The sequence below is a fragment of the Coregonus lavaretus genome, assembly GCF_964263955.1.
Source record: "Coregonus lavaretus genome assembly, chromosome: 13".
NCBI classification, from domain to species: domain Eukaryota; kingdom Metazoa; phylum Chordata; class Actinopteri; order Salmoniformes; family Salmonidae; genus Coregonus; species Coregonus lavaretus.
Window position 1 is genome coordinate 35,232,590 of NC_140000.1, and position 18,134 is coordinate 35,250,723.

The 18,134-nt window shown below is 43.0% G+C and overlaps 1 protein-coding gene across 1 annotated transcript in view; it reads right to left on the reverse strand.

Moving 5' to 3' along the window:
* Positions 1-18,134, reverse strand: part of LOC311140713 (receptor-type tyrosine-protein phosphatase U) — a gene marked incomplete at its 3' end in the record, with an annotated part of 426,520 nt that overhangs the window by 111,175 nt on the left and 297,211 nt on the right. The window contains exons 10-12 of the mRNA XM_084175898.1: positions 16,532-16,733; positions 12,769-12,871; positions 12,267-12,540 (exon numbers count right to left, since the gene is read on the reverse strand). Coding sequence (XP_084032024.1) covers positions 12,267-12,540; positions 12,769-12,871; positions 16,532-16,733 — 579 coding nt within the window. The remainder of the gene's footprint in view (positions 1-12,266; positions 12,541-12,768; positions 12,872-16,531; positions 16,734-18,134) is intronic.

Sequence of the window (18,134 nt, forward strand, 5' to 3'; positions counted from 1 at the left end):
AGGGAGGCATAATGATGACACACACAGAAACGATCCACAAACAAACTGACTAAAACATTCACACACATTCAGCTCTCTTTTTTAGCTCCAGTAAACGCTATGAAAACTTAATTGCAGGATGCTTTGGACATTAAAATACAAAGACTATCAAGACAAACAGAAACCAGCCCATAAAAATACAGGGGTAATTCCTCACTGCATCAAGGCAATCATTTGCAGGAATCTATGTAGGAATCCCATGCTGATTTAACACTTCTGCTTAATACGGGCAAAACTAAATACATGCTGTTTTTAAACTCTTGTAAGAATGTTTCAGATGAACTACATGTTCACTCATCAGATGGTTCTCCAATCAAACGTGTTCCAGCATATACAGTGGGGAAAAAAAGTATTTAGTCAGCCACCAATTGTGCAAGTTCTCCCACTTAAAAAGATGAGAGAGGCCTGTAATTTTCACCATGACAGACAAAATGAGAAAAAAATATCCAGAAAATCACATTGTAGGATTTTTAATGAATTTATTTGCAAATTATGGTGGAAAATAAGTATTTGGTCAATAACAAAACTTTCTCAATACTTTGTTATATACCCTTTGTTGGCAATGACACAGGTCAAACGTTTTCTGTAAGTCTTCACAAGGTTTTCACACACTGTTGCTGGTATTTTGGCCCATTCCTCCATGCAGATCTCCTCTAGAGCAGTGATGTTTTGGGGCTGTCGCTGGGCAACACGGACTTTCAACTCCCTCCAAAGATTTTCTATGGGGTTGAGATCTGGAGACTGGCTAGGCCACTCCAGGACCTTGAAATGCTTCTTACGAAGCCACTCCTTCTTTGCCCGGGCGGAGTGTTTGGGATCATTGTCATGCTGAAAGACCCAGCCACGTTTCATCTTCAATGCCCTTGCTGATGGAAGGAGGTTTTCACTCAAAATCTCACGATACATGGCCCCATTCATTCTTTCCTTTACACGGATCAGTCGTCCTGGTCCCTTTGCAGAAAAATAGCCCCAAAGCATGATGTTTCCACCCCCATGCTTCACAGTAGGTATGGTGTTCTTTGGATGCAACTCAGCATTCTTTGTCCTCCAAACACGACAAGTTGAGTTTTTACCAAAAAGTTATATTTTGGTTTCATCTGACCATATGACATTCTCCCAATCCTCTTCTGGATCATCCAAATGCACTCTAGCAAACTTCAGATGGGCCTGGACATGTACTGGCTTAAGCAGGAGGACACATCTGGCACTGCAGGATTTGAGTCCCTGGCGGCATAGTGTGTTACTGATGGTAGGCTTTGTTACTTTGGTCCCAGCTCTCTGCAGGTCATTCACTAGGTCCCCCCGTGTGGTTCTGGGATTTTTGCTCACCGTTCTTGTGATCATTTTGACCCCACGGGGTGAGATCTTGCGTGGAGCCCCAGATCGAGGGAGATTATCAGTGGTCTTGTATGTCTTCCATTTCCTAATAATTGCTCCCACAGTTGATTTCTTCAAACCAAGCTGCTTACCTATTGCAGATTCAGTCTTCCCAGCCTGGTGCAGGTCTACAATTTTGTTTCTGGTATCCTTTGACAGCTCTTTGGTCTTGGCCATAGTGGAGTTTGGAGTGTGACTGTTTGAGGTTGTGGACAGGTATCTTTTATACTGATAACAAGTTCAAACAGGTGCCATTAATACAGGTAACGAGTGGAGGACAGAGGAGCCTCTTAAAGAAGAAGTTACAGGTCTGTGAGAGCCAGAAATCTTGCTTGTTTGTAGGTGACCAAATACTTATTTTCCACCATAATTTGCAAATAAATTCATTAAAAATCCTACAATGTGATTTTCTGGAGAAAAAAATTCTCAATTTGTCTGTCATAGTTGACGTGTACCTATGATAAAATTACAGGCCTCTCTCATCTTTTTAAGTGGGAGAACTTGCACAATTGGTGGCTGACTAAATACTTTTTTTCCCCACTGTACATACTTTGGCTTGTGTGATAGTGGCGGGACAGTGACGGAGCCCTGATTGTACAGTCACTGCGACCATGCCCAGCCTAGCTTTCCAAAACCAGATCTGTCAGCAAACTCCAAGCAAATAAATTATGAATACTTTTATAACCATTCCGGGTGATGGGGAATAAGACTGAGCACACTTGGTTAACTACACTTGACAGAAAAATGTGTAACGCCGAAAGTAGAGGTGATAAATTGCAGCTCAAACCATTATACTGGCACGTCGTCGGTCTGTGTGTGGAAGGCAGGAGAGTGGAGTTAATTGGTGAGCTTGAAAGCAGAAACAGAAAGTCCACATAGGGGACACTGATGCCCTACCGCCCGCACATACTGTGCCAGTCATGCCAGAGGGGTTGGCAGCCATCGTTACTACAGTACACGCAGGTTAGCCTGTGTGAGTGTGCCATTAGGAGACGCAGTGGGTGTTGTGATTGAAATGCTGCCCATGCTGTGGTCTTCAAAGAGAAAATCAGAATGCACCATCTTTCAAGTGCCTCTTTAGATGTATCAATCAAAGCAATTACACAGAGGCTTGACAGCAAACATCTAGCTCATAAGCATGAGAAAATGCCAAATATTGTTTGTCTCTTTCACTTTTTAAATGTCTCTGCCAATGTTTATGAGGGCCACTTATAGCCGTAATGTTGGCCCTTAACAAAGCCTATTCAGACCAAAATAAAAAGTTTGTGATGCTGAGACGTAATTAACCATACACTGAAAATTAAGGAAAAATTAGGAATATAAGCACAGTATACTGTATAAGACCTAATCAAGAATACTGAAGTCTTTAAAAACATTTATTTTTACTTTTTACCGGTTTTTCTCCCCAATTTCGTGATATCCAATTGGTAGTTACAGTCTTGTCCAATCGCTGCAACTCCCGTACGGACTCGGGAGAGGCGAAGGTCGAGAGCCATGCGTCCTCCGAAACACGGCCCTGCCAAGCCGCACTGCTTTTTGACACACTGTTCGCTTAACCTGGAAGCCAGCCGCACCAATGTGTCGGAGGAAACACTGTACAACTGGCGACCGTGTCAGCGTGCATGCGCCCGGCCTGCCACAGGAGTCGCTAGAGCGCGAATGGACAAGGACATCCCGGCCGGCCAAACCCTCCCCTAACCCGGATGACGCTGGGCCAATTGTGCGTCGCTTTATGGGTCTCCCGGTCGCGGCCGGCTGCGACACAGCCCGGGACCGAACCCGGATCTGTAGCCTCAAGCACTGTAGTGCCTTAGACCGCCAAGAACACTGAACTCTACTCAAAAAAGTACCAGATCATCAGAAATGCAGTGAAGCAGGGTGCTCAATCGAAGATTTAAATCCAAAAATATACTTATGCCCGGTGAGAAACACCATCTGTAGAGAGCTTTACAATGGTTCAACTGTCAAACGCATTTCTAGTCAGGCAGTGGAGTTGAGAACATGCAAGGGGGCATTCCATTAAAAGACTTCCTGAAGGTTAGTCACATTGTAGACCTGGGCCAAGGGGTGAGGCAAGCCAAAAACCACCCAGATAATAACCTCGGCCTGACATACAAGTCCAGAACATTCTAACAGCTCTCCCTGCTAATTTAAAACTCTCTCAGATCACCAGAGTGCTGCTGTAGTAAAGTGATAACCTTCAAATAAATGTCAACCAAATCATTATGAGGTTACTGTTCCTGATAGAAAGACCATACATTCTCAAACACATCAGGTACACCATGACATTGCCGTTAGCATAGCAAGCTAGGGGAATCTGAATAGTCATCAAATCAACCCAGCTATCCGGCCTATATCACAAGAGTGGCCCTGCCATAGACTGCTTCTGGCTTTACATTATACAGTGTATCACAAGCTTTGTTTCCACTTTTGCCACACACGGAGGCTATATCACTGTAGCCTATTTCCGCTTTGATGACTTATGATTGGCCAACAACAACAAGAAGCTACATGTGCCATGCTCCACTCTCGTGAAAAGCAAGAGCAGCAGCATAAATTATAAACTTTCTCTCTCTCTACTCCAGCAGTCACATTCAGATCTGTACGGGCCCTTCTGTACAAGTCAGTTAAAATTACACATACCGAGAACCGTGACAATCATATAAGATCCGACCCAGACCCGTGACATTATTTGGAATTCTGGATCCCAACCCACTTGGGTCCCGGATCGGGTCTCCAGTATTCGGGTACAGGTGGATCCGTGAAGACCTCTAGTACAGAGCACTTTCAATGTATTTTGCCGTTGGATTTGTTGTGCTGCTAGACTCTGAAGAAGATGAAAATATGTGGATTTTGGCAATGGCTTTATGGGATTGCTAGCAACTTCTAAACAATGACCCATTCCTACATGAGTACTGTTTTAATAGCAATGTTGAATATGGTCCTCTGTAGCTCAGTTGGTAGAGCATGGTGCCACTTAACTCACGTAAGGCTGTCAAACATCCAGTTGTCCATGTTTCATAAGCCAATCATGTACAGCTTCTCCTTCTTTGGAAGAAGGACACACATAATAGCGTCTCATCTTTGAATTATGGATGACGTGAAAGAAAAAAGCAAGCTGGTTGGCTGAAGCTAGCGCGACCAACAGTAATCCTGATAGAAAATGTGGGGGCGAATTTAACTTTTCAAATAACAAAGTAAGATCCGAGAGTAATAGCTAATCAATCGTACTGTAAATCATTATATTGTTGCATGCTAATAGTTGCCAATTTAACTAAAGGATAGCCATTGTTATTGACAATTTACAACTTTTGGAGACTATAGTGGTTGTTAAGATATTTTATTTAGGCGGGATTGGAACTTGGGACCTACATGTCCACAATTCCCCTTCCCCTTTTTATTTTCCCCTTTCTTCCCCCCCTTAACATACTGTTGTTCCCCAGGTTTGGCGCTTGCAACGCCAGGATAGTGGGTTTGATTCCCGGGAACATGTCACGGATTTAGCCGAGGCTGCCCCTCCTCCTTGCTCGGGCAGGCTTCGGCGTTCGTCGTCACCGGAATACTAGCTGCTGCCGATCTATGTTCTATGTTTCTATGTTCTACCTGTTGTTGTCCGATTGTCACACACCTGTTTCCCATCATGTAATTATTCCTTCCCTATTTAACCCGGTGGCTCCCAGTGTGTTTTGTGCGTGTTTGTTTTTCGTTTCGTGTGTCGTAGGTGAGCGGGTTTGTTCCTCCCTGTGTGGAGGTATTTTATATTATTTTCTTTACTTATTCAGTAAAGTACGTTTCATAGAGTTCTGTGTCCTGCGCTTGACTTCGATCCACCGTATTACACTGACACACGTGACAGACCACCCATAGGTAAAATGTATTCACGTATGGCTGTAAGTAGCTTTGGATATATTATTATTAATAATACAACATTGGCCGTCAAGCCAATTATACTATATGACCGTAGCCTCCTGTTTTAATTCCACAAAGTTTATTGTGATGGTAATGTTTGTTTTTGATGATAATTATTAGGTGTTGGCTTAAATCATTAGCTATCTTCAACCTAGCCTACACTCTTAAAAATGCTGCAGGAATTGGGTCACTTAGTTGGGTTGTTTTCTTTAAAAAGAGCCAGGTTGGGCTGTTGATGCTGAGTTATTGATGCTGGGTTATTAAGATATGACCCAGCAGGTCAGATGAGAATACTGGGGGCGAGGCTTAGTAAGGGCGTGGCTTTCAGATATATATTTTTGGCCACCCGTGAGAGTACATGTAATTCCTGTTAATCTGTTCTGTTGTATTGTCATCACTTCTTAAGGTTGAACACTGACAGTTTTGTAGTTTCAATGAGGATTACAGACATGTATGAGTTCCTCAAGAGCCTATGCAAATCCCAATGTTGGAATAGTTATCACTTTATTACTATATAAAGTGGTAATTGCATCAGATGACTGTCATGGCTCTACAGTTGAAGTCGGAAGTTTACATACACCTTAGCCAAATACATTTAAACTCAGTTTTTCACAATTCCTGACATTTCATCCTACTAAAAATTCCCTGTCTTAGGTCAGTTAGGATCACCACTTTATTTTAAGAATGTGAAATGTCAGAATAATAGTAGAGTGAATGATTTATTTCAGCTTTTATTTCTTTCATCACATTCCCAGTGGGTCAGAAGTTTACATACACTCAATTAGTATTTGGTAGCATTGCCTTTAAATTGTTTAACTTGGGTCAAACGTTTTGGGTAGCCTTCCACAAGCTTCCCACAATAATAATAATTGGCCCATTCCTCCTGACAGAGCTGGTGTAACTGAGTCAGGTTTGTAGGCCTCCTTCCTCGCACACGCTTTTTCAGTTCTGCCCACACATTTTATATAGGATTGAGGTCAGGGCTTTGTGATGGCCACTCCAATACCTTGACTTTGTAGTCCTTAAGCCATTTTGCCACAACTTTGGAAGTATGCTTGGGGTCATTGTCCATATGGAAGACCCATTTGCAACCAAGCTTTAACTTCCTGACTGATTTCTTGAGATGTTGCTTCAATATATCCACATAATTTCCTTCCTCATGATGCCATTTATTTTATGAAGTGCACCAGTCCCTCCTGCAGCAAAGCACCCCCACAGCATGATGCTGCCACCCCCGTTCTTCACGGTTGGGATGGTGTTTTTCGGCTTGCAAGCGTCCCCCTTTTTCCTCCAAACATAACGATGGTCATTATGGCCTAACAGTTCTATTTTTGTTTCATCAGACCAGACTACATTTCTCAAAAAAATACGATCTTTGTCCCCATGTGCAGTTGCAAACCGTAGTCTGGCTTTTTTATGGCGGTTTTGGAGCAGTGGCTTCTTCCTTGCTGAGTGGCCTTTCAGGTTATGTCGATATAGGACTCGTTTTACTGTGGATATAGATACTTTTGTACCTGTTTCCTCCAGCATCTTCACAAGGTCCATCTCTAGGAGACAGAACGCGTCTCCTTCCTGAGCGGTATGCGTGGTCCCATGGTGTTTATACTTGCGTACTATTGTTTGTACAGATGAACGTGGTACCATCAGGCGTTTGGAAATTGCTCTCAAGGATGAATCAGACTTGTGGATGTCTACAATTTTTTTTGAGGTCTTGGCTGATTTCTTTTGATTTCCCCATGATGTCAAGCAAAGAGGCACTGAGTTTGAAGATAGGCCTTGAAATACATCCACAGGTACACCTCCAATTGACTCAAATGATGTCAATTAGCCTATCAAAAGCTTCTAAAGCCATGACATTATTTTCTGGAATTTTCCAAGCTATTTAAAGGCACAGTCAACTTAGTGTATGTAAACTTCTGACCCACTGGAATTGTGATACAGTGAATTATAAGTTAAATAATCCGTCTGTAAACAATTGTTGGAAAAATTACTTGTGTCATGCACAAAGTAGATGTCCTAACCGACTTGCCAAAACTATAGTTTGTTAACAAGAAATTTGTGGAGTTGTTGAAAAACAAGTTTGAATGACTCCAACCTAAGTGTATGTAAACTTCTGACTTCAACTGTATATGTAATCAGCAATGTTAATATTATATTAGAATATTAGAATAGGTTCCCATGTGAAAGGTTCCCCCTGTGTGACAATTTTTAGAACCCAAAAGCTTCTTCCAGGCTCCTTTACTTCTAAGAGTGTACATTAACTCTCCTCTGTATGAGGGGTATATAAGCCCAAGAAAGTGATCTGGCATGAAGGGAGTGTGGATTCTCTGTGCCCATGGGGAGAGCCCTGGAACTGGTATGGGGACCGCCTGACTGACTGTGTAACTACTGTATACCCTTGGTGCCCGCGTGGCCTTGGCTGGCAGAGCCCCCTGGGGACTTAGGGCTGGGCCTTGTGATCGGTTACTGTGCCTCCATTGTCCCGCCCGCTCATAGCGCTGGAGTCTGGCTCGCTGCCAGCCAAAACAAAGCCCTAATCCCATCCGCCGGTAAAGTCAGACCCTTCACTGTCTAATCTTGCCGCTTATTAACCCAGTTGTATGAACTGCTCACGCTGCACTGCCCCTAGCATTTCTCCACTGGGCCGGAAAAAGCCACCACCACCACCGCTGGAGGAAAAGGGGGGTGAGTTGTTTTGCTAGACTAGAATACACCCATTTATCAGACTTCCACCTATAAGACTCTAAAATAACAAAGGTAACCTACCATACCATGCTATCCAGAGGTATTGAAAAGAGCAACGATGCAAAGTCCTGTAGGAATCCATTACCTTACTGATGATCCACAAAAGGTTGCTCCGAATGCTGGCCCAGATTTAGATTTGCAAAGAAAAGCCTTGCTGCGCTCCCTGAATATTAAAACAGAAAATGTATACCACTGATCATCTGCACCTGTGTCCAATTATCCCTAACTAATTGTCTCTACCAGATAGTGGGATCCTGTAATGGCAGTTTGGACTGATAATGGGGCTTCCTTGGTGTATGATTGGGACTACTGCAGCTTTATTTGGGCAGGAGAGGATTAGTGGAGTGAGAGAACAGGAACAGATGATTGTGGTCTGGAATAAAACCCTGCTGGATCAGGATCCGGATCTTCCCCTACTAAGGATCCTATTAGTCACAGGGTTTAACGAGTCTCCACTGATTTGGAATAAAAGAGAGAAGAATGGAGTAGATAGAGGAGAAGAATGGAGGGATGAGGGAATGGATAAGGCCAGTAGCAGAGGGATGAAAAAAGGGAGAGGGAAAGGACAGAGAATGTAGGGAGGGATAATGTGGGGGGGGGGGGAGAGAGAAAAGGAGAGCCCACTTGTCTCTTTGTTGTCTCTCTGAGTAATACCAGCTAATCACAGATTTACTAGCTGGAAGTAATGTGCACAAGTAATTCCCTGTCCCTGACACCCTTTGTATGTTGTGCATCGAATCAAAGCACTGGACACATTCAGATACATGGATTCCAGCTAGGGACCATGCCAATCCAGGCAAATAAATAAATAATAATAATCCCTTCCAACAAGCACATTTCACACCACAAATATTTTCATATCCTAAAGGAGGTAATTTCCCCTGCTCTTTCAAGCCTGGCATACAGTATGGGATATATATTCAGCCAGTCTTGGAGGACAATGGAAGTTAGAAAAATACTACATTTTCAGATTCTGTGGATCTGAAAGGATTGGATAAGTGTAAGCAATTGGGCAAAATTTCTACCCAGCCAATTAGCAACTGAAGCAAGCAGGTCGTTATCAATAAAATGTCACAATAAGGTGCAGAGCGTTCGATTTGCCTGCTGGGAGGCAAGGAGACCCCCAGCTCCTCTAAAACCATTGACAACTGCCTGCCATTTCAATGGATTGTTAAACAAATGTTAACTATTTAATTGTAACATCACCTCTTGACGAGCATAGTCAGAACTACACATTTCAGATTATTCCATGCAAAACAATCAGTAATGATCAGTAAACATCAATTGATCATGTAATTTCAGATACGTGAGGATATCTCTCAATATTGGCCACCATTAATTGGATATTTGAGTGATATAAAATACATGTGAGCTTTACCTGACAAGTATGAGTGGTTTAGGTTAATTTCCTATCCTTTGTGGGCTCTGCCTGTCAAGCAACAGAAGGGTGCATTTGCCGATGTACTGTTAGTTGATATTATAATGTTTAGTTTGCAAGCTACTGGTAGAAACTTTACACAGTTGGCAAAACATAGTGTTAAGTAGACCTAGTGTACTTTTTTCTCCAACCAACGTAGGCCTACCTAGCAAAGTTAGCTAACATTATCCCCATTGTTTTTAAGAGTGTTTAATCACGATTGCTGCTGGCAGTCATCCTACATTGATTGATGGACCATGTCAAATTGGTTTGCTAGCTAATAACATATCACGTCAATATGGCTAGTTAACAAGCTAACTTTCAGGGGATAAACTAGATGGCTATACCCAAATATTGTTTGATTTGCTTGCCATCTATAGTGGGGATGACAGTAGTCCGACAGACGACTATACATTTGAAAACAAGATCAGCTTTTAAAACACATTTCTCTGTTTCTTTTCTCTTTCATGAAATGCAATCAGATGTTTGCATAATTTCTTGTTTTGTTACTTTGTTTTGTTGCTTTTAAAAAAGATGATCAGGCGTTATTATTATTAATATTATCTTTATTATTATTTTAAAAAAGTGTTTTTAAAATTACCCCTTTTATCCCCCCAAATTTCGGGATATCCAATTACATTTACATTTTAGTCATTTAGCAGACGCTCTTATCCAGAGCGACTTACAGTTAGTGAGTGCATACATTATTATTTAGTATATATATTTTTTTTTTTACTGCCCCCCCCCCCGTGGGAATCAAACCCACAACCCTGGCGTTGCAAACGCCATGCTCAACCAACTGAGCTACATCCCAATTGGTAGTTACTGTCTTGTCCCATCGCTGCAACTCCCCTACGGACACGGAAGAAGCGAAGGTCGAGAGCCATGCGTCCTCCGAAACACGACCCTGCCAAGCCGCACTGCTTCTTGACACACTGCTCGCTTAACCCGGAAGCCAGCCGCACCAATGTGTCGGTGGAAACACCGTCCAGCTGGCAACCGAAGTCAGCTTGCAGGCGCCTGGCCCACCACAAGGAGTCGCTAGAGCGCGATTGGAGAAGGTAATCCCGGCCGGCCAAACCCTCCCCTAACCCGGACGATGCTGGGCCAATTGTGCGCCGCCTCATGGGTCTCCCGGTCATGGCCGGCTGTGACACAGCCTGGGATCGAACCCGGGGCTGTAGTGACGCCTCAAGGCCTTAGACCGCTGCGCCACTCGGGAGGCCACATCTTTATTATTTGTAAACTGGATTAATATCATACATTGTAAGTTACATCACATTTAAATTATATATACAGTACCAGACAAAAGTTTAGACACACCTACTCATTCAAGGATTTTCTTTATTTTTACTATTATCTATATTGTAGAATAATAGTGAAGATATCAAAACTATGAAATAACACATATGGAATCATGTAGTAAGCAAAAAATAGTTAAACAAATCAAAATATATTTTATATTTGAGATTCTTCAAAGTAGCCACCCTTTGCCTTGATGACAGCTTTGCACACTCTTGGCGTTCTCTCAACCAGCTTCACCTGGAATACTTTTCCAACAGTCTTGAAGGAGTTCCCACATATGCTGAGCACTTGCTTTTCCTACACTGCGGTCCGACTCATCCCAAACCATCTCAATTGGGTTGAAATATATTTTGATTTGTTTAACACTTTTTTGGTTACTACATGATTCCATATGTGCTATTTCATAGTTTTGATGTCTTCACTATTATTCTACAATGTAAAAAATTGTACAAATAAAGAAAAACCCTTGAATGAGTAGGTGTGTCCAAACTTTTGACTGGTAGTGTATATATATATATATATATATTTTTTTGTTTCTAAATCAAAAGTCAAGAACTTCCCGTTGTCCCCTCCTCATTTCGTTGGTTCTTCTCCTTTTCAGTTCCGTTCTAATTTGTTTAAAAACTGTTTGGCTGGGAATCAAGACATTTTCAATTGTCATTCGGCATTGGGTTTTCCATATTTGTGCATTCACTACACATATGATGAGGCGAAAAAGTTCTTTATAGATCTCTTTAAGTGTTCCATATATTTTCCCATTCAGTATGGTATTTGGTTTGACTTGAAAAGTGACTCCAATATCTTGCATTTGTTCCCAGATTTCCTTTGATCTGCTACATTCTAATAATAAGTGTTGAAGTGTTTCATAATCAGTACATGATGGCATTGGGCATTTTTTTGTTTTAACATAACAGCTCCATTGGACTATTGCTCTCACCGGGAGCCTTCGCACTGAGATTAGCCACGCCGTGTCTCTTAAGCTTTCTGACAAGTGATTTGCCCATGCCAAACTCTTTCGAAAAGCCTAATCTCTGATTAAGCAAGCTAAATGACACATTGTTTGCTTAGCTAGCTAGCTATATGCCAAATGGATAGGCTACCCTCACGTATCTGAATATACAGTACATGTTTACCTATCTTGAAAAGCATGCGTTACTTGTCGTAAAACTCTGATGATAGAGTTAAATGTGGAATCATCGGAAATGTGTAGTTCTGACTATGCTCTTCAAGAGGTGATGATATTAAAACCAATTAGTTATAACATTTATTTAAAAATCCCTTAAAAACGGCACATAGTTTTCAATGGTTTTAAAGGAGCTGGGGGTCTCCCAGCAGCAATATCGAACGTTCTAAACCGTATTGTGACGTTTAATTGATAACGACCTATTGCTTACCTACCCATACTCTCAGATCGCCTAGGGGCTAGGGGTTGATCTAGAAATCAGCCACAGCCTTCTTCAAGCCCTGTACTCACCCCTCTGAAGTTGCTCATTGCCTGGAAGTAGACGAGGTAGCTCTTGCGGGGGTCCAGCGGGGTGTTCCAGTAGCCATTGTAGGTGTGGTTGTCCCCCACAGTGAAGGGGCTGGCTTCAGGCAGGCTGCTGGGGGGCAGCTCGGCCGTGTAGTAGTGGGGGGTCCCTCTGGCTTGAGCATCCCCGTGGGACATGGGCAGAGGGTAACAGTCCTGAACCCCCAGTTCCCTCTTCACCTTCCTGCCACTCTCCTCCTCTACCACAACCTGGTACTTACTGGTAGAGACAGGTCACAATACAAAAGGTTGGTATTAATTATTGTAAGATGTTTCTCATTAAATTTGATCATATGGGGGCATTGGCAAATAATATGTATGTGCTGTAAATGTGACATCAAAATGTCTATAAATCTTAAATATCTATGTATTGTAATGTAAATGTCACTATGAACAATGTTCTCTGTGTGTACATGTCTGTGTGTGTCTGTTGCTGTTGTGTTCTCACCTGACGGGTGCTCCCCTGCCCAGGGCGGGGCGAAGCAACACAGTGATCGTGCTCTCTGTTTCACTCAGAGGGGACGGCATGTCTCCATAGTCAAACATTGGAGCTGAAGAGACAGGGCACAGGAGTACAGACAAAGTTATATTATATAGCAATTAGACTGACCAAGATAATATACATGCGCGCACATATACATGCTCTAACACACACTCACACACATACTCTCACGCCACACACTCACATGCAGACACACACACGCAGACATACACACACACACACACAGACATATCCTTCATCAGTCCCCTTTAAAACCAGCTGAGCTGTGTCTATCCACACATCCTATCTAATAAACACACAGCCTCTTTCCCTATTCTCTCATAAAAGGTCTGCAGCCCCATCAACTCTTGTGAAACTGACAGTCAATTGAATATCCACAAAACAATGTCACCATTCCCTCAGAAATGTCCCTCCCGAATTTCCCTATGTATTGGTTGTCTTGGATACCGAGTGCAATTTAAAGTCCTGGAAGTGCAGGACATATAGAAGGAGCTTCTCATTTAAAGGGATTTGGCTGAAGCTGCGTTTCTCCCAGGAGATGCCTCCCTCTGCACGGCGTGTCTTTAATATCCCTAGTCAATTAGTGAGGGGGAGGAAAGGCAAACTATTACGGAGGAATCAATGATTATGGTATTAAAAAAAGAGGGTTTGGAAAATTGCAGCTAGCTGAATAAGCTGCCTTCAATTAAAGTGAGGCGTTTAATGTGTGCGTGTGTTTATTTTATTCACACGCAACATAAAAGCTCTAGCGTGCTACGAAGAGTCTGTGAGGTGTTTGATTTCAGTAAGGTGTTGGTCGGTTGGGAGTAGGTTTTGAGGGGGTTTATTGGAGTAAGCTCAATGGAGATAAAATAAGAATTAGCTTGAGGGTTGTGTACAGTTCAGAGTGTGCTCTGTGGTAGTTCACTCTGGAAGAGTGTAGACTGTAGACGGCAGGCTCTCTGGCTGTCTTAGTAGGGGTGCACGTACAGTATGTTGAGTTCGTTATAAGCGCTATAAGCTAGTTGTCAGTGTAGCAATGAATGATGCTCAGTACAAGTGAATGTTCTGCTGTTCTGCACTGTAGGCCAGTAGAGGGGGTATGGAGGGGGAGGATGATACATAATGGCTTTTGGACTCTCTCTCTGGCCACATGCCAGCAGGTCCCTGTCTGACATACAGCCACCAAGGAGTGATTGAGCAGTAAATCTATAATTAAAAACTCTCAGTATTCTCCTTTGCGTGGAGACACACTCATAGAAAGAGAGAGAGAGAGAGAGAGAGAGAGGGAGAGAGAGAGAGAGAGAGAGAGAGAGAGAGTGAGCTGCATTGAGGTTTCCTCTGAGGTGTTTTTATTCCTGCCTTTTTACACAGGGAAACATGCATAATTAAAAGTGAATGGAACACCAGGGGTGGATTTCCTTCTTCAGTAATAAGCTCAGAGTCTGTCTTTCTCTCAGCTGGGAGATGCTGCATGGTCCCATGAAGATAGCACTGCATCTATCCTTACACATAACAATCCTTGTTTCCCCTCTGCTCTTTGTGCTTTGTTGTGCGCGATGACAGGGTGTCACTCCTTTTGAGAGGATGGGAGTGGTAGTACTTATATTCTTGGAGGAGTTGTTTTGCCACTGCAAGAGGATAAAGCAACTGAGGTTGAAAGTCACATTTCAGACCCTAATAAAAGCACAGAGTGAGTGAAACCTACTATAGCTAACTACACAACTGCACGAGCACAGACAACAGTCTTCAGTGAGATACCTTACCTCAGATAGAGAGACTGCAGTATTGGGAATCTATGCAAATGATGGGAGACAGACACCATATAGAAGAGGGCATGTCATTGGTATTTTTCCACTGATGGATACATAGGAATGAATTAGTCTATCTCACAACATTCACTTGAGACCCAGAGGAGTTGTGATTATAGCCATGTGCAACATCAATTAACATATTGCTGTAACACCCTTCAGACATACACTACATGACCAAAAGTATATGGACACCTGCTCGTCGAACATCTCATTCCAAAATCCTGGGCATTAATATGGAGTTGGTCCCCCCTTTGCTTCTATAATAGCCTCCACTCTTCTGGGAAAGCTTTCCACTAGATGTTGGAACATTGCTGCAGGGATTTGCTTCCATTCAGCCATAAGCATTAGTGAGGTCGGGCACTGATGTTGGGCGATTAGGCCTGGCTGGCAGTCGGTTTTCTAATTCATCCCAAAGGCGTTCGATGGGGTTGAGGTCAGGGCTCTGTGCAGGCCAGTCAAGTTCTTCCATTCCGATCTCGACAAACCATTTCTGTATGGACCTCACTTTGTGCACGGGGGCATTGTCATGCTGAAACAGGAAAGGGCTTTCCCCAAACTGTTGCCACAAAGTTTGAAGCACAGAATTGTCTAGAATGTCATTGTACAGTATGCTGTAGCGTTAAGATTTCCCTTCACTGGAACTAAGGGGCCTAGCCTGAACCATGAAAAACAGCCCCAGACCATTATTCCTCCTCCACCAAACTTTACAGTTTGCACTACGCATTCGGGCAGGTAGCATTCTCCTGGCATCCGCCAAACCCAGATTTGTCTGTCGGAATGCCAGATGGTGAAGTGTGATTCATCACTCCAGAGAACGCGTTTCCAATAGTCCAATAGTGGCGAGCTTTACACCACTCTAGCCGATCTTAGGATTGTGTGCGGCTGCTCGGCCATGGAAACCCATATCCTGACGCTCCTGACGAACAGTTCTTGTGCTGACATTGCTTCCAGAGGTAGTTTGGAACTCGGTAGTGAGTGTTGCAACCGAGGACAGATGATTTTTACGCGCTACGCGCTTCAGCACTCGGTGGTGCCGTTCTGTGAGCTTGTGTGGCCTACCACTTCGCGGTTGAGCCGTTGCTGCTCCTAGACATTTCCACTTCACAATAACAGCACTTACAGTTGACTGGGGGCAGCTCTAGCAGGGCAGACATTTGACGAACTGGTGGCATCCTATGACGGTGCCACGTTGAAAGTCACTGAGCTCTTCAGTAAGGCAATTCTACTGCCAATATTTGTCTATGGAGATTGCATGGCTGTGTGCTCGATCTTATACACCTGTCAGCAACGGGTGTGGCTAAAATAGCCGAATCTAAATAAATCACAGACAGTGTCACCAGCAAAGCACCCCCACACCATAACACCTCCTCTTCCATGCTTTACGGTGGGAACTACACCTCATGAAGCTGGTTGAGAGAATGCCAAGAGTGTGCAAAGCGGTCATCAAGGCAAAGGGTGGCTATTTGAAGAAACCCATTTCATGACCCTCCTGACGAACAGTTATTGTGCTGACGTTGCTTCCAGAGGTAGTTTGGAACTCGGTAGTGAGTGTTGCAACCGAGGACAGATGACTTTTACAGAATCCACCAATTTGAAGGGGTGTCCACAAACTTTTGTATATATAGTGTATTTAAAGACTCCTGTTATCTCCTTCAGGCAGTTGATGTTCAACTTTGATCCAAGCTAGGTACAAAGGTTGACATGACACACACACATGGAAACGCACTCTACACACACGTACACATGGATTTTGTATTGTAGATATGGGATGGTAGAGTTGTGGCCTGAGGGAACACACTTAATGTGTTGTGAAAAGTGTTATGAAATGTAATGTCATGTAATATTTTAAATTGTATATAACTGCCTTAATGTTACTGGACCCCAGGAAGAGTGTGCACACACACACCGATGCTCACCAGAAATGTTGGTGGTGATCTCAGTTAGGGCAGTCTGGCCGAAGCCCTTGGTTGTGCGGGCGCGGACAGAAATCAGATATGTGGTGCCAGGGTGAAGGTTGGAGAACATGTGATAGGTCTCGTTCCTCAGCTTCGACACTGTTCTCCTAGGTCCTGGCACGTTGATGCCCGGGTCAGACGACTCAATGCTCTGGTAGCTGATCTGTGGTCAAATAAAAAAAAGACACCATTATGGTTTATACTGCAATTACTTCTAAGAGCATGAGTTATTTACTTTGTGGAGCAACGATCCTTTAACTTTTGTTCAATAGATTTTCTCTGAGGATTCACATCTGACTTTGAAAATTGTGCTGCTGCTCTAAGTCAATGTACTGATTGGTCATTTTGCTTTGCAAATCAAAATAATAATTAAAAAGATGAATCACATGCTTCGTAAACAACAGGTGTGTACTAACAGTGAAATGCTTACTTACTGGCCCTTTCCAACAATGCAGAGAGAAAGAAAATAGAAAAATAATAGAAAAGTAAAACATCTAATAATAAAAGTAATAATAGATGCACAATGAGCAACAATAACTTGGCTATATACAAGGGGTACCAGTACCGAGTCGATGTGCAGGGGTACAAGGTAATTGAGGTAGATATGTACATATAACAATCGAACGCTGCTGGCACCCGCCCACCCGACTAGAATCACTACTCTCGACGGGTCTGACCTAGAGTATGTGGACAACTACAAATACCTAGGTGTCTGGTTAGACAGTAAACTCTCCTTCCAGACTCACATTAAGAATCTCCAATCCAAAGTTAAATCCAGAATCGGCTTCCTATTTCGCAACAAAGCCTCCTTCACTCAAGCTGCCAAACATGCCCTCTTAAAACTGACTATCCTACCGATCCTTGACTTTGGCGATGTCATTTACAAAATAGCCTCCAACCCTCTACTCAGCAAATTGGATGTAGTCTATCACAGTGCCATCCGTTTTGTCTCCAAAGCCCCATACACTACCCACCACTGTGACCTGTCCGCTCTTGTTGGCTGGTCCTCATTACATGTTCGTCGTCAAACCCACTGGCTCCAGGCCATCTATAAATCACTGCTAGGCAAATCCCCGCCTTATCTTAGCTCATTGGTCACCATAGCAACACCCACCCGTAGTATGCGCTCCAGCAGGTATATCTCACTGGTCATCCCCAAAGCCAACACCTCCTTTGGCCGCCATTCCTTCCAGTTCTCTGCTGCCAATGACTGGAACGAAGTGCAAAAATATCTGAAGCTGGAGACTTATCTCCCTCACTAACTTTAAGCATCAGTTGTCAGAGCACCTTACCGATCACTGCACCTGTACACAGCCCATCTGAAATCATCCCTATATTGTTATATATTTTGCTCTATTTTCACATAATCTCTTGCACATCTATCATTCCAGTGTTAATACTAATTGTAATTATTTTGCACTATAGCCTATTTATTGCCTTACCTCCATAACTTGCTACATTTGCACACACTGTATATATATATATTTTCTGTTGTATTTTTGACTTTATGTTTTGTTTTACCCCATATGTAACTCTGTGTTGTTGTTTTTATCGCACTGTTTTA